The following is a 17,725-nucleotide window of genomic DNA, read 5'->3' on the forward strand; positions in this document are numbered from 1 at the left end:
TGCAAATTGGCTAAGTTGTCGTTTAAGTCATTTACAACTGAAAAATAAATCATGAATCATGACATCATAGCATGATTAAATTACTTCACAACTCTAAAAACTCTTATTAGTTGCTTTCTAAGTTACCAAATCTTTTCATTCAATTATTTTCTTTTCTTTTCTAAGTGGAATTACCATATAGATATAAAACTAATTTCAATAAATATATAAAAAAATGTAGATCTTCATAGCTTTAAAATCGTTAACCCACATTAAGATCAAATTACGTTACGATGACACAACAGTTTGAAATCATGAAAAAGATAAATATTTACCAAACATTTGGATTTCCTCCTTTTAACAAAAACAGTGTAGTTACTCGTTCAGCGAACGACTCATCTTCATTACCTATAGCCAAATGCAAAGGTGAAGCTCCTTTGTCTGGAAGAATTATATTGGGATCTGCTCCATTCTCTTCCACTAATACTCTTATCGCCCTGAAATCATAAAATCAACTACATTAGTGATGGACAATTTATGAATCAACGCAGCCCACACAAGATAAGCACCATATATGGGGCTCAGGAAAATTAAGCATAAATAGCTAAATGAAATTACCACACAAGAAGGCCACTATATTTAAGCAATGGACAACAGGGCTCCTTTCTTGAGCTCTTGTTTCTACAATAGCAACCAAGGAATTTGGTGAAATTTTCATAACGGATAGTTTTATTCAGTGGCGGCTCTAGAGTTCTACAACAGGAAAGTCACATCGGCAATAGCGATGAAACTAGCTTTTCACACCTCCTTTCTCTGTCACAAAACCATCCTCTGTCTTTGGAGCCTCCAATAACGTTTCACTTTGAAGACATTTTTTAAATGATGATATTAAGTACAAATATTGAAGAAAAAATTGCCACTGTAGAATCATATATTCAATATATAAGTTTTACACACAAAATTGTTTAACTTAATTATTAAGCACAAAGAATTAGAGAAGTGAAAAACCATTTACGTTATCAATACTACTCAACCTATTTCTTCAATTGAGTTTTCTCAATGGATTCTGTAAATGAAAAGCAATTTCTAGTTATTAGGAGTTCTACTTGTTCATTTTAGATCAAGGATTCAAGAAGTTCCAGTTCTTAATTTCTAATTCAAAGGAATTTTGAATAATTCGTGAAACTCAAAATCAGCATTTTGTGAGAAATTATGAACAAGTTTTCTTCTTACCTCTTCTTGTAGTGCACTACAGTCATCGAATTCCTTCGCTGAAGGTTTTTTGAAAGACTTTCGATCAATTTCAACAATTAAGAAGTGATAATTAGAGGAAATGAATGACGATATTCCTATGCTATTTAAAGTTATCTTCTTCTTCTTCTTCTTCTTCTTCTTCTTATTATTATTATTATTATTATTATTATTATTATTATTATTATTATTATTATTATTATTATTATTATTATTATTATTATTATTATTATTTAATGTTAATCAGTTAGTTGGCTGAAACATTCATTAAGTGAAACAGTTGGAATTGGCATTTCTTAGAAAAGTAATACGTCATATCTATCAAATCATCTCGTTCCGTAAACCGTTCTCATTCTCCTCCCTTCCGAAAATGATTTCAATTCTTTGTTTTTGCTGTAAAATGGACGTACGCTTTGCACTGGCTCTAAAAAGAAAGGTATGAAATTTTCGCGCAAGCTCTTCCAGCTAAGATGCGTTTTTCGACTACGTTTCTGATTTTTATTCACTTTTTATTCAAATCAGTTAAAAATGCTGATTTTCTAAACATTTCGAGAGAAGCTGAAGCTCAATCAACCACTTCTCTGCATATGCCACCTCAGTGTCTGTTATATATATATATATATATAAGTTACATAATTTATCTTGATATACCCTTATAACTTTTAAACTAATGGCCAAAAATCTGAAATTTTGTATCATGCAAATATCGACAGGGGAACATTATTTGACGTACACCGCGATGCCACAAAATTAACAGTGTTGCCAGATCCTTACATAAAGTTATATTTTTTTAAAATTTCACCGCATCAGGTTGTTACATATTTCAAATTTACATTTAAAAGGAAAACATACAGTACTATACTTACCTTGCAACCTAAGGACATAATAGTAAACAACTTTTGATTTACTTCGCAACGCAAGCGAGACGGACGGGTAATGCATATCCAAAATACCTTAATGCCGAATACTACGCTCATCATATGAGGTATTTCAAACGAATAGAAACAAAGTTACAAGAATTAAAAAAAAAAAAAACTTTTTTTGGAGGACTTAAAAAGAATCAAACTTTTAATCCCTTGTAACTTTGTTCGTATTCATTCGAAAGCTGTCATATCATGACCATAGTCGTTATTACTGCTGTAGAGGCCATCAAAATGTGGATGTTTGTGATACTGTAGCGTACTTGGAACACTAAATAAGTGAAACATTGTCAGTTATCGTTCAACATGTAAATTTGAAATATATAATTAAATAACGTAGTGCCATTAGAAAAAGATAGCTTTGTGTTGAGTTGAGAACACAGTTAAACTCATGGTACCACAAACTATGCCATACAATGTCACCCTGGCTATATTTGCATAGTACAGAATTTCAGTTTTTTTTTTTTTTTCAATAATTTAAAAGTTACAAAGGCGTATCAAGATAAATGGTCCACCATATACATACACATACACACACACACACACACACACACACATATATATATATATATATATATATATATATATATATATATATTGTATTGTATTGTATTTATTTTCATCCTTTTTCGTACAAATTGTTCACAACGTGAACGTATGAGTTGGACACGTCATAAGAACACTGAATGTGTACATATGTATAGATTTAAATCTATATGCAATATTAAAATAGTGTGAATTTATGTAAAAAAAAAAAAAAAAAAGTACAATTTTTCATTATTCTAATTTACATACAGCGATATAAAACAACATAACAGTTAATAAAACCTTACATTATAGATATACAAAATACATATACTTTAAACATTATTTACTACAGGCGAGATATTCTTCTACAGAATAGAAACAGTGCTCGAGTAGGTACGACTTGACTGCTTTATTGAAACCAGATGTTTTGTTTTTTAAAATGGAAGGAAGCTTGTTATAAATATTCACTGCCATAGGAAATGTACTATTCTTATGTACTTTTAAACATGAGGACTCTACATGAAGGTCAGACGCTTGTCTTGTATTATGCATATGAATATCTGAGTTCAACCGGAAGCTGCTTGTATCTATCTGTATATCTTTTCTTACAAATTTTAGAAGTTCATATATATATATAAACATGGAAGAGGTAAGATTTCAAGAAATTTAAATAGAGGTTTACATGAAGTTTGAGGTTTACTTCCGGTCATAAACCTTAAAGCTCTCTTTTGTAAAACGAATATGGAATTTAGCAGTGCAGTAGATCCCCAGAATATAATACCATATTTCAATTTAGAATAAAAAAGTCCAAAATAAGTTGTGCGCAGAACATGTTGTCTGACACTATTTCGTAAAAGCTTTAACATGTAACAGGTTTGAGCCAATTTACTAGATAATTTTTGAATGTGAATTTTCCAATCAAATGTATCTGACACCCAAAGACCAAAAAATTTGATATCCGAGACGTAATTCAACGTTTTGCCGTTAATTGTTACACAAGGGCGTTTTCTTATCTCGTTTTTTGCTACATGAAAGCACATGCACGAAGACTTTGTTGTGTTTAGTAGTAGTTTATTTCTATCCATCCAGTCACTGACAACAGACATGGTGGAATCTACTGCATTACATAACTCAACGTAAGTTTCTCCAGTTACTAATATATTTGTATCGTCAGCATACAAAACAATTTTAGCAGAGTCTAAACATTGTGGCAAATCATTTATATATATTAAAAATAGAATAGGGCCTAAGATGGAACCTTGAGGAACTCCAAATTTTAACTCTTTGGTATCTGAATAACATTTGCTTACTCCCTGAGTGTCTCGAGTTTGACAGTTAATTTCAACAGTTTGCCTTCTGTTGGATATATACGATTTAAACCACTCATAAGCATTTCCCCTAATACCATAATCTTGCAATTTTTTAAGTAAAATTTGATGATCAATTGTATCGAAAGCTTTGCTAAGGTCAAGAAATATGCCGGTTGTATATTTCTTAGCGTTTACTGAATTTAAAGCAGAATAGAGAAAGGAGTAAAGAGCAGTTTCAGTAGACTTATTTGATCTAAAGCCATTTTGAGCAGGAGATATTAAGTTAAAATTATTTAGAAAGCTAACTAGTCTTATATACATAAGTTTTTCAAAAAGTTTAGAGAAGGTAGACAGACATGATATTGGTCTATAGTTCGAGGTAAGATCTTTCTTGCCACTTTTATATAAGGGCTTAACAACTGCTAGCTTCAATGCCTCAGGAAAAACGCCACTACTAAATGAGTTATTTACTATGAAGCATAAGATATCACCAATTTCATAAGAACACTGCTTTAGAATTTTATCAGGAACTTCATCATATCCTGAAGAACTCTTATTTGTCATTTTCAGTGTAGTATTTAAGATTTCCTGACTAGTTACTGGGTGCAAGAACAATGATTTTCCGAAAATAACGTTATGTCTACTAACGTATTGTTTGCTAGATAGTTTATTGTTCACGTTATTAGTGATAAGCTTTTCCACTTCATTCGTGAAGTAATCGTTAAAAGCATTTGCAATTTCAGTCGGATTTTTAATAATTTTATTTTGACAAGAAACGCTAGTTATCTTAGAGGAGGGTTTTTGTTCCCCAGATTCTTTTCGAATAATTTGCCATGTAGCTTTCATTTTATTGGAAGCTTTCCCAATGTAAGTATCATTCTCTAACATTTTTGACTGTTTTATGACCTTATGTAAAACTCGTCTGTACATTTTGTGGTATCGTTTAAACACGGGAGTACGGCACCGTTGGGATAGTTGATGTAAATAGCGCATTTTTTCTAGAGAAACCTTTATTCCAGAAGTCTTCCACTTCGAACTGACATTTACCGATTTATTTATCTTAAATTTTTGTTTAGGAAAAGCAATATTAAAATAATGAGTAAATATACATAAAAAGGAATTAAATTGGTCGTTAACATTACATTCAATATAAACATCTTCCCACGACTCAGTTTTCAACAAGTATCTGAAATATGCCACGTTAGTGGGTGTAAATGAACGCCGTTCGGACCATTCCACGCCCACGTTTGTATTCTTATTAATTATTTCTGTGTAAAAATGAAGAAGTTAAGCATTATGATCAAAATAGCCTAGGTTTAGTACATCAACATGAGATACGAAATCATCACGTGGAATTATAATTTGGTCAAGAGCAGAGATTCTTGTTTTGCCTATTCTGGTAGGAGTATTTACGATAGGTTTCAGATTAAATGATGTGCAGAGCGAAATGAGATCTTCTTTTTCTTTGCTATTATTTAGTAAAAAATCAATATTAATATTACCACAAATTACTAACGACTTTTTAGATGATGAGAATTCTGATATAAGCCTTTCTAATTTATTCAAAAAATCATTGACGTTACTGTCTGGCGTGCGATAGAGACAGATAAGTATTAAATTATGATCGCAAAATTCAAGTGCTACAGACTCGAAAGTTTTCTAAACGTTCAATGTAAGGGTATTCCTTAGAATTTTGATACGAAAGTCCTCTTTGACAAATATGGCAATACCGCCATGGGATATATTTTCCCTACAATAGTACGCAGATAGTTTAAAACCTGTGAGTGAAAATGTTTCTATTTCTTCTTTATTCAGCCAGTGCTCCGATATACACAAGACATCAGTTTTACTTAATTCATTTTCCAAAATGATTTTTAATTCGATTATTTTATTTCCTAATCCTTGGACGTTGTGATGTAGGATTTGGAGACTGATATTTTTGGACTCACTTACGTCTTCTACTTTTTGATTAGGAACATTACCGGTAGTTATATCTACTGCTTTTAGTAGGGGAGTATTACTTGGGCAACTTACATTATCTACAACATTTAGATCCGAGATACAAGACGGCATACCACAACACACATAACCTATATTACTTTTTTTGTCATAACAATTACAGGAAACTTCTCTATATATATGTGGATAGATAGATAGATAGATATAGATATACAAAGGTGTATCAAAAAATAAGGTGCATTTGTCTCTAAAACATAGATATTTTTGTGTAGCTAATTAATTTTTTGTACGTCGCAGATATCGAGCTGAGGGGGTCTGACGGCAATTAAGCCTTCTACATCTATCCCTCTGGTGCCTAGAGCAATTTAAAGATGGCACATCGATTTGAACATTACTCCAAGGAAGAGGTATACGGTGTTATTTTTTTTAATGGATCCAGGGACAAAAACCATCTGACATTCATCGACAATTGGTCTATGGAAAGAGTATTATGTCGCAGAAACACGGGTTTGTGTGGTGTAGCGCATTCGCAAGTGGCAGGAGAACTATGAAAGATAGCAGAAGTGGCAACACAAGCAACGTCCATCACCGAACGAATGTGTGTCACGTCGATGCAATGATTCGTGAAGACAGAGGAGAGGTTGCAGGACATTGCAAATCTCATATAGTTTGCTTTTATTTGGACCCGTAAAGAAAGATTTCAGTGGGCGGCGTTTCGATACATTGAAATAGGCGCAACAGGTTATGGTTAATTGGAGCAACATTTCTGTACAAAGGGCATGGACGATTTGGTGTCACATTGGAATGCATTTTTGAACCGCAATGGTTACTATGTCGAATGTTAATATAATACCATGAGACAAATATGATACAATTTCAGATAATTATCTCGGCATTTTTTCCAGTAAATCAAAAAACACCTAACTTTTTGATACACTTTTATCCTATGCTTTTTTAATATAAATAATTCATATGCAGAAGCTTGTTTGGCTGAAACAGATTTTGAAGGGTTCATCTTAGGAAAAATGTAGCCACCACCACTGATACTATTGAACGCCAGCATGTATACTATCATCCGACGTCGTGGAGGAAATTCCAACAAAGCATGACTAAAGGGATTCCGTCTCACTCCAGTCTGCAAGCTTTGTCGGAATGTGCGGCCTCCGATGTGAGATATCTTTTCAACAGGTAAAATCCAGAAGTTCATTGCACTGATATCAGGCACCTTCAAGAATCTTGAAACGGAATGACACGAATTCCTAATTCCAATGTATTTCCTTATAAAACACAGGGCTGTTCACTCTCACGGTTATGTCAGCGGCAGAATATCAGCAGTGACATGGACGGATGATGATGTTTGCTATTTCCCTTGTCAAGTGCTTTTCAAACAGTTTCTTGAAGTTCATTTCTCGTTCTGCAATGTAACGCGTAAGTGCATGACCTAGGTTGACCTTCGGACGTACCTTAGCGGAGTCGCTTGCGAATGACTGTGTTGCAGCTTGAAAGCAGTTCATAAATAATAAAGTATTGATATTCTTATGAATGAGTTCTGGGGAATAGGAGGTTCCCTGTACTACAGTGCTCCCGGACCCCGGTTCTAGGACCTATCCGCTCCTGTGCACAAGTAATCAAAATATATTGGGATCTTAGCTCTTACATGTATAATAAGGTACAAAAACGACTCTATAAGACACGATAAGGTGAAGTGCTATGTGAAGGCAGTGTACAAAGTGTGTTTATACGTAGGTGAACTGACCAATGAATTACCATTTAAGATAACTTCTCCATATAAAAAATTGCGAAACCAGAGCAGTAAGTGTAAATCAAGGTTTGCTTATATTATTAGTTTCGTTGAAATCTTTCCTTTAGGAAGAAAAATATATTTATTTTTGATGTTATATTTAGAGAGTGTGACAAAAATTAAGCATGCCAAAGTCCTAGTGCATGACCAGTTAAGCTAGTAAATGAACAATAGACACACCAGTGAATGACCACCTATATTATTTCAAGAAAATAAAAACTCGAAATTTAAATTTACATCACTTGACCTTGAAGCTGTAGCAACTCTCATGGCAGAAACTCAGGTTTAAACGGTGTATAAAGTTTCACAATGCTAGGATTCTTAGTTTTATGTAAATTCTTATTGCACTAGGACTAAATATTATTTCTAATCACGTTAGAAAAATTAAGATAATTTTCACACTGAAATCACTAAACCACATAGACCCTGAAAAACCTTCACACCAAAATCATTTTGGAACACGCTATTTTTCCATTTCTAGGACTTCGTACTTATTTCGGGCAGAAAGCATCTCAGATACTGTGATGACTTCTTTTATCTTATCCATTTTATACCAGATTTTGTCACTTGGTTCTGACCATTTCCAGCTTTTTGCATCACTATTGGTCATAGTGCTAACTTAAACATTGTCTCCGAATTTTGTACTGATAATTCCAGAGAAGTATTTGCCTTCATATTCAATCACATACATGTTAGGTTTAATATCAATATCTGAAAAGTTATTGGATAACTCGTCATTGGAATCTTCATTTAATGAGCTGCTGGAAGTGTTATGAAGTGAAGAAGTATCGACATCAGTTCTTACTTGTGATTCTAGAGCTACTTGTATTGTCCTCCGTTTTTTCGGTTGACACTTTTTCTTTTGTTGTTTATGTTCTTTAGTTTTCACGCTCTTCCCTTTTACACTTCTTTTCTGCTGCTTTTTCCATCTTGTATTTTTAACAAAAGAAACACTGATCAAGATATGTTAGATATCAGAAACCGTTACTTATTATAATTTAAAATACAGTGGGTTTTAAGCTTTGGTCAGTGTTTCTTTTGTTAAAATAATCAATCCAAAGCCATGGATTGTCTTGTCTTTTGTGCTATTTCGTGACACTCCTTCCATTTTTGATAGGTAACTGCGAACTGTACTCTTCTTCCTGATTGCCTCCTTTTCATCTTTGAATCCACAATCTTCAGCCAATGCAGTTGTTTATTCCAAACAGTTTCAAGAGATAGACTTCTTGTTGGTCCAGCCACTGGCTCTGGTGTTTCTGAAGAATGTGTAGCAAAAGTAAGTTGCATCTTTTGATGAGTCAGTCTGTTTATTTTCAGATGTTGGTAAAATACTTACGTTGTCTTCCAATATTATGACGTCGCCCACAGTGAGTGAACTTACATTCTAACTTGAAGTCTGTACATCAGCAACTTTTCCATCTAACAAAGAATCATTTTCGCTCTTGTCTATAACAGATTCTTGCTGCTGGTTCAAAAAAAAAAAAATAAATAAATAAATAAATAAATAAATAAATAAAATAAAATAAATAAAAATATAAAAAATAAAATAAAATAAATAAATAAATAAATAAATAAATTAAATAAATAAAAAATTAAAAAATAAAATAAAAAATCCTTGACTCAGGTTCTGCTCATGAAAACACCTATACTAACATTCTTCATCTCATCTATATCATCAACTTCTTGCAGCTATTCTATATGATACTTTTCCATATGTTGTACAGAACCTTTTCATTAATAAAATCTGTATTTTCAGTTTCGTTATTCTCAGCATTTCAGCATCTATGCAAACATGCTAGATAAGGATGTTCTAATTCCATCAATTCTGGGAACAATGATCCAGATTCCAACAATTAAAAGGGTTTCATGAAAACTCCCTCGGTACTCAGAGTACACGTGCGGATACTTTGGGGCACTAGGTTGAAAATCACTGTTTTCGACAGTGACAGGAATAATGCTGTTTAATTGTAAGGGCATTCTGAAAGAAATGGTCCTTGTCTTAATGTATTAACTAAGCGTTTTTGGAAGGACTGAAGATTGCCCAGGAAAAGCTTTCGCTTCAGGTTCGATGCATAGAAATTATTGTTACGAAGCAAACACTCTCCTATCATTGACTCCACTTTTCTTCGATCATTTTCCTTTAGCTCCTTGCACTCATTTTCTTTTATATATACAATATCAGGACTCACACGCAGTTTGAACCAGTTAATGACTGATCGCAGATCAGTAAATGGCCATGCTGGTCATCTACTAGCTAAAAGCATCTGTTGCTCATTTTAAGAATGCATTGTAGTGTAGCATTTAAATTGTACAAAAAACTATTACTTTTATTATTTCGGCGAATAAACCAAACCAACTTTAACCCGTACGGTCATTCCCTATTTAACGTTTAAAATACTGTACTTAACCAGTTAGCTGACCATATTCCTTGTACAATCTCGATCAGTGATTGATGGTTTCAACCACAAAAATATAATCTTTAAGGTTTAAATTTGCCAAAAATAGTATTACTAACCATTGCAGCAATAAACGTAATTACTTATTAGTACATTGTATTATGCGAATTATTTTACGTGCCTTAGTAGCAACGTAGTTATAACAGGAGCTAGTGTAAAGATAACGTTTTGTCCACCATCTTCCACTCATACACATATGATTGGAGAAGGCAATAGACCCTGCCTTGCTTCTAGATGTTCACACAGCAGGATGCAATGTAGGTTGTGATTGGATACATTCATTAAATCTTATTTTTCTGTTATTTTCATGCTTTCGGTCATTCACTGGTATCTGGTCATTTACTGGTCAGTTCACCCTACATCCATCGTCACCTACGCACCCCTTCACTACCACTAGGGCCCCTTGGTGCGCTCCTGCTCTAACGCGGTTAAATAGCATTCGTGGTTTTCAGTGTACACTTAGCACAAGTTGGTTTGTGTTTTAAAGTTAATTCGTGTTTTATGCACTGCAGTTTTTATGTCATATGTTCACACGCTGTAGTTATTGTCAGCATTTCTAAAGTCAGTTTTCATCTATCATGCAACTCTTCCCTTAAGAAGCACTTTCTAAGGCAATAAGAGTGTATTTCATGAATGTAGGCCTAACTATTCCCTTATACGGATACCTTAGTGTAGAAAGAAGTATTTTCGTATGCGTTTTATAATCTTTGATATCCTAGGGTCATGTAATTGATAGGCGGTTCCGCCCAAAGCTCCATCTAAAAGTTTTTTTTTTTTTTTTTTAAAGCTACATAATACTGTAGTAGAGTGTTATTTATTGTGCTTCTTAGAAACATCAGAAATGAAGAATTCATTGTTTCCATTATTTCTGAGTAATGGGTAGTTTGCAGCATTTAGAGTTGGAAGGTACTAATTTTGCGCAGTATTACACTACATACTACAATCTAGTGAAGAGCAAAGATAGCATGTAAATAAGAAATAATTGTAATTAACAGTAAGGAGTGAACAACAGAATTGAAAAAAAGAGTAATTCTAGGTAAGGTATATTAATATAATCACAAAGGCCTATGTTTAGCAGAAGGGGTCCAGCTCTTTTCTCTAAAAAATGTTACAATTTTGGCAATTTCTGTTCACATTCGATCAGTTTAGGGTAGGGTTGGTTAGTTTAAGTTAGGTTAGGCTTGTTTAGGTTACGTCAGGTTAGTTTAGTTTATGTTATATTAGTGTAGGAGTCCCCATAATTTTCCAAAAAATGATAGAATTTCGCTTATTTCTACTAATATTACGTGAGTTTAGGTTAGTTCAGGTTAGCTTAAGTTAGTTAATGTTAGGTTAGATTAGATTTGGTTACGTTATGTTACGTCTAAGTACTTGCATCACTCATTTCTCCTGTAAATTTTGTTTTTTTACGTGCTTTTGGACCCCTTGTACTTAACATACCCCATAACAAGTAAATAATACAACGTTCAAAACAGCTTCATGTGGGTCTTATCTGTGTCGTTATGTGCGGAAGATTAGCCGTCAATTTTCCTAGCAAGCTAAACAGCTGATCCTCTGCAGCATTGCAGGTGTCGCTGTCCTTGGAGTCCTCTTTCTGGTGTACTTCGTGGCCTTCTGATTTATTTAACGGAATATAATTTATGTTTCGCGTTACTCACTACTAGTGTGAATCCATTCTCTCGACATTGTTTTACTATGCGTATGTAGGAAAAACGAGCATGAAAAAGAATCATGATATATCCTTCCCAGTATTGATTTGATTTCTAAAGGTACCATTTGACGTCCCTCACCGACCTACAATTTCAGATGCACCACTGCTTACAGCACACGCATCGTTCTAGTGTCATGGCCCAAATGGCAATGGCGTTCTTAATTCTATCCGATTTAAACCGAACAATCTTTTGTATACTACAGTCTTTACTGGACACTTCTGCATCAAACGGGTTTAAAATATTTAGTCACGAAAGAATTAATTAAATAGAAAGCTTAAGTTACACGTTAGATACAAACTGCTTTAAGTTACTAATGGGTCATTCCATGCCAAATCATCACATAAAAGTGTACTTTTCAACCCGACCATCTCCGATTGACATGAAAGTCGGTGAAAAGTGAAAATACATGAAGTTGTACACACACGTAAAATTTTACCCCTCACTGATGTACGATGTCCGTACAGCAGTGTTGCCAACTTGAGAAAAAATGCAAAATTTGACCTCGGGTGCTCTTCAAAAATAAATCATAACTTCGCTTCTAATTGGGGTAGAAACTTCATATTGGTCTTATTTTGAAGCTAAAGGGACATAGTATCTATTAAAAATAGTTACAGTTCAAAATATTGTATTTTTGTTTTCAAGGTCAAAAGGCGTAACCTTTGACCTTGAATATCTCAGAAAATGTATCTTGATTTTCATTGTAGAAAAAATATAATTAACAGTAAAACACCATCTCTTTTTGGTATAAATTTCATTTTGGGAAGGCTATGGGAACAGGAGTAAAAACAAATAGAAAGTATGAGTGTAGCATTTTTTTTTTTTTATGTTTTGGCATGTGAAATGACACAATAGTAAACTATAATTGCACCAAACATGCATAACACAAGTTCACACTCTCTCTTTATCATTCTTTTGGTGCACTGCTAGTCTGCGAAGCAAGCTCAGTCCTGCTCAATCTTCAGTGGAGGGCAAAAGTGATTAAAAGACTACTGCTTTCGTAAGGAGTGATAGTTCGAAAAAGTGCATGAAAATGAAGAAGTACATACAGACACAGTGCTGCAACCCTATTGATTTGAAAGGCGTCAAGAGCAATAGAAAGCAATTACGGAAGGTTCTACCATGGATGATAGAAAAACTACCACATCTGACTAGTGAATAAATGATTTGTGACAACTTAGGAAGAAAATTAAAAGAACTGATGAGGAAGAACCGAGCACATCAATTGATGAAAAAAGTGATATTGATGTGGACACATACAGGACTGACTGAATCTGCTATGCGGTCATTAAATGAAAGTTTGAGTAGTGTCGGTGCATCACCTATCAAGAAGATGAGAATGAATGAAAAAAAAAAGCTACGAAAATTGCGAAAGTTGTAAAAGAGAAGATATTTCACACACCAGCTGAAGATCCCGTGCCTGTTGACAACGGTTGTGATGCCATGCTGCAACAACTAAAAGAAAAGTTCGAAGAAACCAGTGATAAGAGTGAGAAAGTGACAATTTTGACCATCCTTCCGAAAGAGTGGAGTATCAGAAAAATTGAGCATGAATTTCGTAGTGCAAGTAACTACATGATACGTAAAGCTAAGCAATTAGTAAAAGAACATGGGATTTTGTCTACACCAAATCCCAAACCAGGGAGGAACTTGGATGTTGCTGACACTGTGAAGAACTTCTACTGCAATGATGATGTCAGCAGAATTATGCCAGGTAAGAAAGACTTTGAGTCTTAGAATGGTTGGTACAAAAGAACACATGCAAAACAGGCTAATGTTAAACAACCTTGCAGAAGTGTATGTTCATTTCAAACAGTCGTATCCTGGTGTGAAGATTGGTTTTACCAAATTTGCCTCTCTGCGGCCTAAACATTGTGTTCTTGTAAGAGCAATTACATCAAAATGTTAAATTATTAATGGACGGGTGTAAATTAGACAAGCTAATGGAAGACCATGGTATTAATTTATCCACGTACCACCACTATTTGGCAAATATGATGTGCAGTCCAACCGAAGTATAGTGTTGGTTCCAGCAATGTAGTGACTATGTAGGATCCAATAATGTAAGGACAATATTGGAAAACGTACTAGAAGACAATGCCACTGAAACTGTTAGCTGCAAGCAGTGGATTATATCACAAATGTACAAATATGCACACTTGAGACATTTGTCAAGACCACGGACGAATTCATAGATTTATTTATTCCTAAGTTGATACAATTACAAACACACTCTTTCATTGCTGCACAGCAATCATCATACTTGAAAAGCCTAAAAGATAACATACAGGTGGGTGAAATTATTATGTTGTGTGATTTTGCTGAAAATTATTCGTTCATACTACAAGACGAGGTGCAGGGTTTCCACTGGTACAATGCCCAAGCAACAATACATCCATTTGCCATTTACTACAGAGAATTGCCTGCAGGGGAATTGGCATGTACAAATTTAGTAGTTATTTCAGATTGTTTGCAACACACTACAATAGGCTGTACATATGTTTCAAAAGCATCTCATTCAATTTCTAAAATAGAATATTCAACATGTAACTAAGATATATTATTTCTCAGATGGGTGTATAGGCCAATACAAGAACAGAGAAAAAAAAAAAAACTTTCAAAACTGGTACACCACAAATTTGACTTTTGGATTCCAGTGGAGTGGCACTTCTTTGCCACATCGCATGGCAAGAATTCATGTGATGGACTAGGTGGAACTGTCAAGAGACTAGCCGCTAGGGCAAGTTTGTAACGTATCTATACTGATCAAATCATAACTCCACGACAACTGTTTGAGTGGACAAAAGACAATATCAAGAATATGAACTTTGTATGTGTCAAAATGAAATCCTTGAAAATGGGAGGATGCTTCACAGTCGACATGAAGAAGCAAGACCAATACCTGGAACTCACGCATTTCATGCTTTCATCCCAGGAACAAGGAATGAATTAGTAATAAAGAGATTTTCAACAGACACAACCAATACTTTGCAGGAAACAAATAGCCCGCATGAAACATTGCCGTTGAAGGAAACTAAAGGTTTTGTGACTTGTATCTATAATGATACCTGGTGGTTAGGTTGTGTCATGAATGTAGATGTAACATCACAAGATGTTTTGGTCAATTTCCTACATCCCAAAGAGCCATCACCATGATATGTGTATCCTCCCCATCCAGACATATTGAACATTCCAAGTGAAGAAGTTCTCATTAAGGTTGATCCACGTACTGCAACTGGGCGAACTTACACATTAACTGCTGTGGACACTCAAAGTTCAGAAGAAGCACTACAGAGGAGGAGGCATAACTTTTTTTTTTTTTTTTGCTGATAAGTTTCATTGCGTGTTGTATACAATATTACATTTCATCCTTCTATTAGGTACGTTCCATACATAAATGTCAAGGTACTCAATTTAATCTGCAGTATTATGTTTTCAGGAATATTTTTACTCCTGTTCCCGTAGCCTTCCCAAAATTAAATTTATACCAAAAAGAGATGATACCTTACTGTTAATTATATTTTTTCTACAATGAAAATCAAGATACATTTTCTGAGATATTCAAGGTCAAAGGTTACGCCTTTCGACCTTGAAAACAAAAATACAATATTTTGAACTGTAACTATTTTTAATAGATACTATGCCCCTTTAGCTTCAAAATAAGACCAATATGGAGTTTCTATCTCAATTAGAAGCGAAGTTATGATTTATTTTTGAAGAGCACCCGAGGTCAAATTTTGCATTTTTTCTCAAGTTGGCAACACTGCTGTATGGACATCGTACATCAGTGAGGGGTAAAATTTTACGTGTGTGTATAACTTCATGTATTTTCACTTTTCACCGACTTTCATGTAAATCGGAGATGGTCGGGTTGGGAGCTGTGATGATTTGGCGTGGAATGACCCTAATAGGTCTACCAGCGAGACTATTCCTTACATTATATTCCAATTTAAAAAGCTTATAAATTTATATGCAGATTAGGAAAGGGGTTGCCGAAAGATACTCAAGACAAACATGTTGAATTTTTTCCCTAGAAGGGGCCGCGGTGGCTTAGTGGTAGAGCGTTCACCTCTGGTGTGTTGGGTTCCCGGTTCGATCCCATCTCACGCCAAGTGAGCTTTGTGGTGGACAAACACCATGTGCGTGGTTTTTCTTGGGGTTCTCCCGTTTCCTTCCACTTTCTTCATTCCACCATTCCATTCATTTCTCATCATCACCGTCTCCTTTAGCCTAACCAGCATAACCGTGGGAAGTAAAACTTAAATAATTCATTTCATTTTTTCCCTAGAATTTTTAATACCTACATTTTCACAGATAAAGATTGTAGCTGTTAGCATGTATTAAAAATGGGTTCACGCCACAGATTTCAAATATACTGTTTCTTTGTATGTATCATCTCCTAACTCATTTAAAAAGTCTTATTTGGTTAAAAGTGAGTTACTGTGGTCCCGTATTTTTCAACTTATTTTTTATTTAAAATGTAGATTTCGATGAGCTGTGTCCAATGGCACCATTTTTGATTTCTGGAAACGACCGCTTCAAGGTCAAACTAGGGGTCAAAAATAAAAAGTGTGACTCTTTAGGCAATGCAGACTAGTGACTCACTGGAGCGAAATGAGTGTCATTCGATTCGTATTCACACGTACGTGAATAACTGATATGTCATTTTCCCGAAAATTCTATTTTGATCCCGAAGACTAACGAAAATCTAGAATTTTGGATCTTGGATTGTCATTAATTTTGCGGATCAAAATAGAATTTTCGGGACAATAGCATATCAATTATTCATGTACGTGTGAATACGAATCGAATGATAGGCCTACTCATTTTGTCTCTGTAACTGGTCCCCATTGCCCAAATGATCCCACTTTTTTGACCCCTAATTTGACCTTGAAGCGGTAGCTTCCAGAAATCAAAAGTGGTGCCATTGGACACAGCTCATCGAAACCTACATTTTAAACCCAAAAATGTTGAATAATACGGGGCTAAGGTAACTAGCTTTTAACCGTCTTCTTCTTTGACTTACTTATACTAATCATGTTTCGAATGATAATGATGCAATCCTATAATGATTTTCATTCGTATCAGTATCTGGCGCATTTAACCTTTCTACTTCCCATTCCATTTGTCCGTCATTTACCTAATATCGCCTATTTGGAAATTTATTAACTGATTTTAATTGTACGTCTTACACATGTATACTTCCAGTTTATTATACCTGCTTTTATTATACATAATGTGTAATCTATCGGTAATAAATTTCGTATTACATGCCTAAGCTTGTTCCCATAAAAATTAAATACTCATATAGGATTACCTCAAATTATTTGTCTCTAGGTTTTCTTGTAATAAATACCCTAACTCATATTCACGTTTAGACCTTCCAAAGGAGACTGATAGCTCCATTTTACGCAAGGTATATAAAATATCGGATGCCACAGTACATTCCTTTTCAAGGTATTTTCCTTCCTTCTCTTCGGAACAGTGTTGCCACAGTCTTAGTTCTGGAGTGGGCTGAAAAATAGTACCAAATTGAAACAAAAAGGGCTGAATTCATTACTTAATACCAGTGTATTACATGCCTTTATAACACGAAACTAAAAGAGATAAAGTTCTAGAACATTCTCGCCTCCCTCTTCCACGAGTCCAAATCAAGAAAGTGCTCTTTTGAAAAATTACTTTTTTAAAAAACATCCAAATAGGCGACCCCAAACAACCGTGGAAGTAGATGAAACTTTTCTTGCACGTACGAAGTATGACAGAGGCCGCAAATTAAAAGGGAAAACATTTATCACCTTCGGTATGCATTGCA

At 34.4% G+C, this 17,725-nt stretch overlaps 1 protein-coding gene across 2 annotated transcripts in view; it reads right to left on the reverse strand.

Moving 5' to 3' along the window:
* Nucleotides 1–17,386, reverse strand: part of LOC145678632 (uncharacterized) — a 90,693-nt gene extending 73,307 nt beyond the window's left edge. Inside the window, exons 1-2 of one of the 2 annotated variants that reach the window (XM_081749000.1) lie at nt 11,645–11,845; nt 315–476 (exon numbers count right to left, since the gene is read on the reverse strand). In XM_081749000.1, the coding sequence (XP_081605126.1) occupies nt 315–476; nt 11,645–11,649 (167 nt within the window). In that variant the 5' untranslated portion in view covers nt 11,650–11,845. Of the gene's footprint in view, nt 1–314; nt 477–11,644; nt 11,846–17,230 lie in introns of those variants that run through there. The other variant, XM_081748999.1, reaches the window with a different exon arrangement.
* Nucleotides 17,387–17,725: the final 339 nt, after the last annotated feature.

This window comes from Thermobia domestica, chromosome 2 (genome assembly GCF_964235325.1).
Source record: "Thermobia domestica chromosome 2, izTheDome1.hap1.1, whole genome shotgun sequence".
In the NCBI taxonomy this organism is placed as follows: domain Eukaryota; kingdom Metazoa; phylum Arthropoda; class Insecta; order Zygentoma; family Lepismatidae; genus Thermobia; species Thermobia domestica.